At 33.4% G+C, this 11824-nt stretch overlaps 1 protein-coding gene across 1 annotated transcript; it reads right to left on the reverse strand.

Annotated features, from left to right (window-relative positions):
• Positions 1–683: 683 nt before the first annotated feature.
• Positions 684–11613, reverse strand: LOC134232717 (uncharacterized). Its single transcript, XM_062714700.1, has 11 exons — positions 10839–11613; positions 9839–9921; positions 8993–9106; positions 6884–6946; positions 5241–5922; positions 4492–4712; positions 3993–4211; positions 3552–3839; positions 2980–3264; positions 2579–2756; positions 684–1705 (listed from the first exon to the last, which is right to left on the reverse strand). The coding sequence occupies exons 1-11, from the start codon at positions 11173–11175 to the stop codon at positions 1014–1016; spliced, it is 3162 nt and encodes a 1053-aa protein (XP_062570684.1). The 5' UTR covers positions 11176–11613; the 3' UTR covers positions 684–1013.
• Positions 11614–11824: the final 211 nt, after the last annotated feature.

Here is an 11824-nt window from a genome sequence, read left to right on the forward strand (position 1 = left end):
TTCACTTGAATATAAATAGATACATAAATATACATGATGAGCGGCCTATTACCGCCTCCGAGTTTATACACTCAAACATGATATTTCACTTGAATATAATAGATACACAAATATACATGATGAGCTGCCATATTACCGCCTCCGAGATAATACACTCAAGCATGAGATTTCACTTGAATATAATAGATACATAAATATACATGATGAGCGGCCTATTACCGCCTCCGAGTTTATACACTCAAACATGATATTTCACTTGAATATAAAAGATACATAAATATACATGATGAGTGGCCTATTACCGCCTCCGAGATAATACACTCAAACATGATATTTCACTTGAATATAAAAGATACATAAATATACATGATGAGCGGCCTATTACCGCCTCCGAGATAATACACTCAAACATGATATTTCACTTGAATATAAAAGATACATAAATATACATGATGAGCGGCCTATTACCGCCTCCGAGTTTATACACTCAAACATGATATTTCACTTGAATATAAAAGATACATAAATATACATGATGAGCGGCCTATTACCGCCTCCGAGATAATACACTCAAACATGATATTTTACTTGAATATAAAAGATACATAAATATACATGATGAGCGGCCTATTACCGCCTCCGCGATAATACACGCAAACATGATATTTCACTTGAATAAAATAGATACATAAATATACATGATGAGCGGCCTATTACCGCCTCCGAGATAATACACTCAAACATGATATTTCACTTGAATATAATAGATACATAAATATACATGATGAGCGGCCTATTACCGCCTCAGAGTTTATACACTCAAACATGATATTTCACTTGAATATAAAAGATACATAAATATACATGATGAGCGGCCTATTACTGCCTCCGAGATAATATACTATAGGTCCTAGAAGTACTTAAAAAGAAAACTGCTCAAAAAAACTTAACCTTCGTTGAGATGAGTTAAAAAAAGGTGCATAAAAATACACAAGAAAAGTTTTTGAGAGCTTTTACTTTACAGACTCCCCCTCCAGTTCTCTCCTTACAATCATAATTGTTTCTTCCCGTTGTGCCTCAACCAACTCTTCAGAAACATCTGCAAAGCTCTTGCTTTTCCTGCTCATCCTGGAAAAGAAACTTGTTATTTGTTGTGTTGATAAAATCTCATCATATGAAAATCTCCTTGTCCCATCTGCTTTTCTCTCTGTAAGCATAGCCTCTGAAACAAAGAATGGATCTTCTTTTCTGCCAGTTTTCAAACCAATGTTAAACTTGTCAAGAAGAAAAGATCTTTGATTTTCATTAAACCTCTTGTTTTTTCTTTCTTCTTTCAGAGCCCATCCCTTGCTCAAAACTTCACCATTACCTTTTCCTTCACTTTGTTCATCCACAGATATCGTGAGATTTGCTGCAATAGACTTTGACATTTTCTTTGCATACATCTTTTTAGTTATATCACACCCATTGCTAGATTGACACTCATATGAACATTCGCAAATCCCAAATAACAGATGGTTTGACAACTCTTGAAATGTAGAGAATGACAGTGTGCATCCATCATTGGTACAAGTAAAGATGTTTTCCCCTCTCTCAGGTTTTGGTGGCAGACTGTGAAAAACAACCTCATGTGCTCCCTGGGATTCTTCGCTTTCAATTTGAGTAGGATCCACCTTTGGTATTGTTGGGGAAGAGATAAGTTTTCCTGCAAAATATAAATTTAAATCATTCTCAAATTCAAATGGGAGCAAATGGGATCTGTATATATTTACAATATGGCAATACTGTCCAATTAAAACTAACCTAGAACTAGAAATCACTGAGATAATTGCCATCTTAAAGGGCCTCGCTTTTGGCAATGAACATGAAAATGAATAGGTACCTAAAGGGTTTATTTTGAAGGTGTTTGAGATTAAAGAGGACAAAAAGTAACTACTTCCTGAAAAATAATGCAATAATACATTTTTTAAAAAGAATTGTATCCTCAATGAAAATTGTTACATACCCTCTATCAATATATGAAAGGAAATCCCAAATGTTCCATACCCTGTCTATTTGTTTGAGGCTGAGTGGACTTAAAGGAATTATGCACTGAACAAATATTTTGAACCAAGAGGCTATTTTGACCTTGACCCTTTACCTAAAACCTTGTTCAAGGTCACTGCATGCTCTTGTTGCAACAGAATTTTAATGTATTATTCAAAATGTTCAACACTGTAAATGTTCAGTTTACATTTGACTTTATATCCTTTATGCAATTTTAGAGGGAAGGAACTTCCACTGAATTTAGAACAATGTTAAATCTCTTGAATGAAGGATATGAAGATAAGTAGCAGTATTCAACATAAAAAGTCCGTAAAACAATACAAAACAGGAGCAGAGCACACATGGACCTTTGAAACATCAGAGGTGGGAACAGGTGCCATAGAGGAGTGAGCATCCCCTGCTAATTGATTTCACCCACAGTGTGTTCAAAAATTCAGTACTGTCAAATATTGTATGGTATATGCTTAATATAATTCAGTTATAGTACATTGTATTAGTTACACTTCATATAGACTTTAAATGATTTAGTTACCTGGACCAACTTCATAAGCTTTCCATGCTCTTATTCCAGCAAGTGAGAATGAGAAATTATTGTACGTCGATACCCCAGCCATAGGCTTCAGTAGATTTTTCTTTCTTTCATGTTCTGTGCCTGAATCTGTGACCACACTGACTCTATACTTCACAGTCTTCAAAGATTGTTCAATTGCCTGAAAAATAATCATAGGATTACGTACATGTAAAAGAATTAAACAAGTTCTTATTACAGTGCTATCAATAAATATTTTGTTCTAGAATTGAAACATCACCATAACAACTTAATTAAGTTATTTTTTTTAAGATTATTTAAAATCTCTTTTGAAATCAGATTCGTTATTTTTGGTTTAACTTCACCTGTGTTGGTTAACATTAAATGTAGATTTATAATTATACCTGTTTCATTGAATGAGCTGTTAGTACATCATGGCCTTGATTGACATATCTTCTAATAGCTGACTTAATGGTAGCTGCTGTCCGATCACAGGGCCCCTTCCCATTCTGGGACTCGCAGAAGTTGTAGGTCTTTACAATTCCAGAATGATACAAAAATGCAAGCATTTCTGTAGACTTGTAACACCCAGCATTGTCAGACCATAGATGAAACTTCAGGTCTTCTGCCTGGATTCCCTGAATCTGCTTCATGACATCACTGATCACCCTGACAGTGATGCTGCTGTCCTAAAATTCATTTGGTTTAAAAAAAAAGTTTAATGAGAAAGACTTCATACACCTGTCAAGTACTTTAAACAAAAAGTTGTCTTATTGTCTACACTTTAATGATGAGAAGTTAATTTTCATGTATAAGGAATGAATATAATAGCTAACCCAGTTTGCTGTTTATAAAGCAGAAACTGCCCCTTCCCAGGTTATACCAGTACAACTTGGATAAATATCAAATTCATTCCTTTAATAATGGGCACCATTAATATTCAATCGGGTCTTGAAATAATGCTAGAGTTTGTTACCTGAGAGATTTGATTTGCAAACAAATGTATAAATCCAAGACTCCCAATGCTGCCATCATCCTTTCTACAGAAAGCCATACAAATATGCCATGGAATTCCTCTTTTTCCAAACCAGTCACATTGGTCCTCTCTAAACTTGCGGGGCAGGAATTTCATTGCCCAGTCACAAATCAACAAAACTTCACCAGTGGGCATGTTTGCAAAAAGATCCGCCTTGGCTTGATCCTGATTTTTGCAACGTATGGCATGTTTTTTTAAGTTCCAAATACTCTGAGTTGCTCTCTGAACCTAAATTTATTAAATGATAATTTAACAATGCAACTCTTTAGTGCGCAGTGTATAGATGGCTCCTAATATACAAATTTAAAGGCTAAAAGACATGGATAACTTTTTCACATGGTTGTCTCTGTATTAAATAAACTGCATGAATTAATTTTATACCTTGAAACGAAGATCATTTAATTCCTCTCCTGCTGCAATTATGGAAGAATTAGAAAAGATGTTCTCTAGAGATGTCAAAAGGTCCTTCAACTGCTCACAGCTTTCGCAAACCATATCATGGCAGTGTCTACATTCCTCCATGAAGGCTCCCTCTTTTGAATCACTCAAGGCATGAACCATACAGTGATCTGCCACTTCACTTTCATGTGAGACATGTATCTTGAATGAAATAAAATGAAAATACATGTATATGGGAATATGAATACCATATAACAATATACATGTAGTAATAATATATGTCCTGGGCTCCCATCTAACTAGAGATCTATTAATGGTACAAGAAGGTGTAAATACCAGAATGTAAAAAAAATAATATCTATAAAAATTATCAAAATGGAAAAAATTTACAACTGATTTATACATGGTCAGACATTTTTGATTAAGACAGAGTATGTGCTTTTCATTTAGAGGCCATTAAGCAATCAGCAATACTTAGTACCTTGAAATCTGTTCTTAGATACTGTTTACACTGTAAGAGCAGAGCCTGATAGTCCTTCTGCTGGTCACCAGAAATCACTTGATAACTCAGCAGCCTGTCAATGACATCTTGCAGAGTTACAAATGCACGTCCTCCTTCAGCAACAAAGTAGTCTAGACCTTCTAGACTCTTTCTGACTTTGGCACCACATTGTGCAAGAATCCTGAACATTGTGCTATCTCCTGTCAAATTGTCAAAATTACATTTTTAACAAATATGTGTGTAAATATAATTACATATTTTCAAATGAAACAATAATAAAAAGTTAATGCATATACTGTGGTTTCATCAATTTTCGTTGGCATAAATTTTTGTGGACTATGTTAATAGACATTTTCGATGATTATACTATTTTGTGGACAAAAGGATCGCCTGTATAAAATGAAAAAATATATATAACTTAATTCAATGAACATTGAATTTCGTGGATCTACTCAACAACGAAATCCTCAAAAATTGGTGCTGGATGAATATTGATGAAACCACAGTACGCTGTGTAAGATATTTTTGTTTCATTTATATTAGGATTTGTTTCTATATTTTTGATTTAAAAATAACTTTTTTCGTAAAATCTTGAAAATAACTCTATAAAATTGGTACAATATGTAGCACATTAATTAAACTGAGAAGAAAAACAACACATTTGCATTTAGACCTTCAATCATGTAACATTTAGATTAAATAAAATATTTTCAGGTGAAATTACATACCTAATTGCATAATGTTGTTTTCTTGACAATAAGCTTTGTACTGCTGAATTATATCGGCAGAACCCATGCACCTCACAACATTTGGCATACTTTGCACTGATCCATCTGAAAATTTCATTTTCTTTTCACCATACGGGAGGTCACGAACAATATGACTGGAGGTAATGAAATCAAGGAATGCATCAAGCTTATCTGGATCCATTCTTTGTCTGTTAATTTTCTTGTCTGGAATGGGAAGTGCAGCACCAATTTGCTTGGAATGATTAAGGGCAGCATAATATCTGTGAGGTGTAATTTCGGGAATCATTGCAAGAACATCTTTGAATGACACTTTTGACGCAATGATGGACAAAACCTGTCTTCTCTGCTGCCATGTTTCTGCTCTTTTGTAAGAGTCCACAAGATCTGTGTAGTCAAAGTCAGTTGATGAGCATCTATTTGAAGCACTGGTCTTCTGAAGATCTGCATTCAGTTCTTCTAACACCTGATTTTCGGGAAACAGTATGCCTTTGATGCACATCATTATATCATTGATTCTTCTTAAATAATTAATTTGAGTTCTTTTCGAATATGTCACCCAATTCCTCCTTTCATTGATAGAAAAAGTTTGTAAATTGACTGCGTTTAGGAATCCATTCAGTGCATTCAGGCTGCTGTCATTTTCATAACTCCTCCATGATGACTGAAAAATATCAAAGATAAACATTATTACAACATGAATCTTTAATTCTAAAGTCACAGGTCAATATTTTATGAACAGAAGGCACTTGCTAATTTTAATATTAACTAGAACTGTCCAAAAGGGACAAATACCCTCACTAATACTGGTATAGGTGTTTAAACATTTAGAGTGTAAAATTGCTCATTATACATTTTAGTACAAGAAACTAAGGCATAAATCTAATATAAACAAACATCAATACAAATGCTTGAATAAAACACGAAAAAATGACTTTTTTCTTCCAGTGACCTTGAACATAACCAAATGTCCTGGGTCACATGTCACACCCTCAGGTCATAAGCACTCTTTGAATGAAATAGGAAGTTTATCTATACGAAATACATGTATATTGTCCAGACACAAATATTTTACTTTATAGTGACCTTGAACTCACACAAATGGCTTCGGGTCGACTGTCGAGGTCATGACACACCCTTAGGTCACAAGCAATATTTTTGTTAAGTAGTATATTCTAATACTCCTCCATACAAGCACAAAAAGTCATTATTTCCATTTCCCATACAAGCACAAAAATGTCATTTTTTTCCATCTTCCCTTAAAAGAGGGATTGGTCTTTCATTTAAATAAACTCAAATACCCTACAACCAGGAATGCTGTAGGTTTAGTTGAAATGTCATGGTCTATTGTTTCCAAAGAATTAAAAATGTGAAAACATTTACAGACTATATACAACAACTATACTAGCAGGTAGTCAGATAAACACTTGAAACTCATCAATCACAGAATCTTAACAACTTAGCTTTTGGATCAGGTACACTGTCACACTAATTCAACTTTCTGATAATTAAACATGCAAAGTAACCAGACAACCCAATGACTAGAACTTTTGGATTTTCTTGTGTATACAAATGAGAGTATAAGCATTTAATGTGAAAAAATGTACAATATATCTACCACTTACTTGAGATGGGAAAAATTCACTTTGACTTTCATCATCAGTTTTAATAGACGAATTCTGATCTATCTGGAAGAAAAAAAAGCCCTGTGCAATAAAGATTTCTAATTTCTTTTCCTTACATTCATTTTTTTTCCTTCCTATACATATATCCATTTCAGTACGACTCTCTCTCTCTTTTACAATTATCAGTTAAAATATGCAGTATTTCTGCTTTTCAACATGGTACACTATATTTTATATCAACATTTATTTTTGCTCTTCTCTTTCTTTTATATAGAAAAGAGTTGCTCTTAATAATTCATTAGAAATAAGATTTCAGAAAAAGAGTTCTTGCAGGATTTACATTGATTTTGTTAAAAACCCAACTCTATTCACCTCCTCAATTAATATCTCCTCTGTGATAGGGTCCATCTCCACAGCACTTGAAGCCCCTGGGATTTGCACGTGAAGTGGCTGTTCATGCTCATCCAAGTGTGACTGAGCCTAAAAAAAATAAGTACAATAAGATACCCTGTCAAAATGCCAAAATGACAAAAAACACTGTTCCTGTTATATAATTTTCTATTAATTTAAGAAAAGATATGTTTTATTTACATTCTAGAACATTGAGAAAAAGAAACACTGAATTTTTCAATTATGAAAATAAAATTTCTAAACAAGAGTTTTTTTCTACATTTAATATATTGATTTTATTTAAATCCCAACCCTATTCACCTCCTCAATTAATTTCTCTTCTGTGATAGATTCCATTTCCACAGCATTTGAAGCCCCTGGGATTTGCACGTGAAGTGGCTGTTCATGCTCATCCAAGTGTGACTGAGCCTAAAAAAATAAGTACAATAAGATACCCTGTCAAAATATCCAAATGACAAACAAGAGGCCCAGGGGCCACAGTGCTCACCTGAGCACATCAGGCTTGAATTTATCCCCCCCCCTCCAGGCGTTCATCATTTGAACAAATTAGAATCTACACTAACTGAGGATGATTCCATATAAATATCACAAATCATAGCTTTGAAGTACTTGAAGAGATGATTTTAAAAAGTTTCCCTATATATCCCTATGTAAAACTTGGGTTGGCTATTTTGGCCCCACCCTTGCCCCAGGGGTCATGATTTGAACAAACTTGAATCTACACTGCCTGAGGATGATTCCACATGAGTTTCATCTTTCCTGGCCCAGTGGTTCTCGAGAAGAAGATTTGTAAAGATTTTTCCTATTATATTCCTATGTAAAACCTGGGTCGGTCATTTTGGCCCCACCCTTGCCCCGGGGGTCATGATTTGAACAAACTTAAATCTACACTACCTGAGGATGCTTCCACATGAGTTTCATCTTTCCTGGCTCAGCGGTTCTGGAGAAGAAGATTTTTTAAAAATGCCATTAATTTTTAACAAATTCATGATTATCTCCCCTTGGAAAACGGTGCGGTCCTTCATTGAACAAACTTGAATCCCATTCACCCAAGGATACTCTATGCCAAGTTTGGTTGAAATTGGCCCAGTGTTTCTTGAGAAGAAGATAAAAATGTGAAAAGTTTACAACGACGACAACAACAACGACGACAGACGACGGACAAATTTTGATCAGAAAAGCTCACTTGAGCCTTCGGCTCAGGTGAGCTAAAAACACTGTTCCTGTTATATAATTTTCTATTAATTTGAAGAAAAGATATGTTTTATTTACATTCTAGAACATTGTGAAAAAGAAAAGAAAAACACTGAATTTTTCAATAATGAAAATAAAATATCTAAACACTCTTCACCTCATCAAATAATATCTCCTCTGTGATAGGGTCCATCTCCACAGCACTTGAAGCCCCTGGGATTTGCACGTGAAGTGGCTGTTCATGCTCATCCAAGTGTGACTGAGCCTAAAAAAAAATAAGTACAATAAGATACCCTGTCAAAATGCCAAAATGACAAAAAACACTGTTCCTGTTATATAATTTTCTATTAATTTAAAGAAAAGATATGTTTTATTTACATTCTAGAACATTGTGAAAAAGAAAAGAGAAACACTGAATTTTTCAAAAATGAAAATAAAATTTCTAAACAAGAGTTTTTGCTACATTTAATAAGTGGATTTTATTAAAATCCCTACTTTATTCACCTCCTCAAATAATTTCTCGTCTGTTATAGTTATAGGGTCCTTCTCCACAGCATTTGAAGCCCCTGGGATTTGCACGTGAAGTGGCTGTTCATGCTCATCCAAGTGTGACTGAGTCTAAAAAAGAATAAGTACAATAAGATACCCCAATCAAAATGCCCAAATGACAAAAAACACTGTATTCCTGTTAATTTCCTATAAATTTAAAGAAAAAATGACAAAAACACTGTTCATTATTGCTAATTGGGGTTTGAGGCCAACTTTTTTCAATGCCATTACTTACATTTTCCTTACATCACAAAAAATTGGGGGGGGGGGGGGGAAACCAGCCTTTTAATGAACATTCACAATAGTATACAGTGTATTTACATTTGCAAATGTTTTCCTTCATATAACACTACTGAAAGCAAACGCTTTTGTAAGGTATGGGGTTCAAGAGGTCATAGATGTGCGTTTCACGGTTTGGATAAATGTTCGAGGTAATCTCTTTGTGATATGTCATAAAGGGTCAATTTATTGGATTACATACATGCTGTTGGGTTTGAAAAATAACTTATTTTGCACGTTAAAAGTGACAATCAGGCAAATTTAAAGTATGAATAAGTCACAAAGGTAAATATAAGTAATAAGGCATCATTTTTTTAGTTTTATTGAGATGTAAAATGGGTTGGCACATGATCAAATCTTGGATTTGATCACATGACCAGCCCGTTTTACATCTCAATAAAACTCAAAAATGATACCTTATTTCTTAAATAAGTAATGTTGGGAAGTAAGGGGGCACTGCCCCCCCCCCCCTCCCCCTGTTGCTATGTGCCTGAAAGTCAGAATGAATTATAAGTTACAAACCTGGTCATTGTATTTGTTTGTCACAGTTTCTTCGTCTTCGGTTATTTGAGCATTTATCTTCAACAGACAGCTGGTGCATATAGCTAAAAGTTAAATTTGAATTAAGCGTATTTAAGCAGGTTAATTTTTAAAAGATATCTTAATTATGCATCTACATTAAATCACAGGGTTCCAGCAAACCAGATGAGATGACTATGCGCTGGACATGCATAATGCTTGTTAAAGATATAATATCTCCATGGCCTAATATTAAATTATGTTTTTAAAAATTCTCAATTAAAATTCATTTATGTTGGTTTAATTAGCACTAATAATTCTTAAAGCATTTCATCAAAGACATATATGCATACTTTAAAATAATTTTAGGAACAGATTATACAAAAAGAAAATGAATGCCTGGTTAAAATACATCATTTGATAATTATAAATTTTAAATCCTAAAATTTCATTGAAAATGATACAAATAACAAATTTCTAAAATATAACGAGATTGTAAAGCCTTAGGTGTTCAAAATTTTGCCTGTATAGTATGTCTGAAACCATCATTCTTAATAAACACAAATATTATTCACTTCAAATCCCAATTATGTGAAGATCGATGTTAAGAAAATTAAAAAAAAAGTGGTGAAGAGTAATCATTGTACTCATTAAAACATGAGTCAAATTATTATTATTATTGTTTTGTTGTTTTTTTCAGACAATTTAAAATTTTGTTTTTATCATCTGTCCTTAATATATTTGTTGACATTATAGACTATATATAGGCCTACATAACAGGTCTAGCACAATAACCTGATAAAGTATGTGAATAGCTTGATAAAGTATTTTATGTAATGAAAATTCAAAAAAATTTTGACAACAACTCCATCAGAACTCGACTTTCAGTAAATACCCTGATCAAGGCATTTCTAATATTTTGATAAAGTTTTATCAACCTATATACCTTTATCATGGTATTGTGCTGGACCTGCATAATACATTCACACTGTACAGTACTCACGGGTGCCAACAGGAAGAACAAGTCCAAATCTTCTGTGAATTTTCAGAATGCTGTTGATGGACAATGATCTACTAGACTTCTGCTTTTTATGACGTGTTGATAATTCATGTGAATTAATAGTAAAAGGCACTTGACAAGTTTTTCTTCTTCTCAAATCTGTGTTGCGTTTCAATATTAAATTAAAATGAGAGGAACAAATATCCAAATTATCAAATTTTTTAGGTAGAAGACCACATTCTGTAAGTATAATGTCCCTGTTGTTGATGTCAGCAGAATTTATATTGATTAAGTCATCTGAACAATTCGAATCAGCATGAAATATAAAGCGGCAAACCATTTCTCATTTTCTGTTGACTTCTGCTTACTCCAATTTTTCACAGGAAGCACAAAAGAGTTACACAAGGGGAAATAACTCTTGTAAAAATTTAATACTTTCCCCTTGGAAAACAGAAATTTGACAAGGCTTTTTTTTCTTTATTAAAAATAACACACCTCCAATTTTTTGAAGAAAAACTTATATATCTCTAATCTTTTTACAGGATTAGTTCTGTTGAATTGTTTTGCTGCGTTTATGAGTATCAACCACATACATTATAAAGGAAATAATAGCAAATGTGACAAAAGTATGACTTGCTGGTTTCCATGGAAACAGCAGTATCCCGTCATTTTGCATATACCATTATACTCGACTAGTAGTATGTATTAATTTACCAAAGTTTTATTAAAATCGGTGACTATGGTTTACCATCAAATTTTGGTGCTTATAGAGAATGACTCTTAAATGTTTTAGTAAGTAAATAGAATTTAAAGAAGATAGATAAAATACTAGTATGTTGATAATGAGGGTAGAGTGTAGAGATTAAAAGGAATAGAACAAAATTAACTTTGTCAAAACCACCCTTTACATAAAGTAATAAAAAAATATGGGGAAACTTTTAACTTTTTTAGGGGGGGGGGGCATCTGTGTAAAGAAAATTCCCTTTTCA

Source organism: Saccostrea cucullata, unplaced genomic scaffold (assembly GCF_032062105.1).
Source record: "Saccostrea cucullata isolate Sc308-1 unplaced genomic scaffold, CSIRO_AGI_Scuc_v1 ctg366, whole genome shotgun sequence".
Classification (NCBI taxonomy): domain Eukaryota; kingdom Metazoa; phylum Mollusca; class Bivalvia; order Ostreida; family Ostreidae; genus Saccostrea; species Saccostrea cuccullata.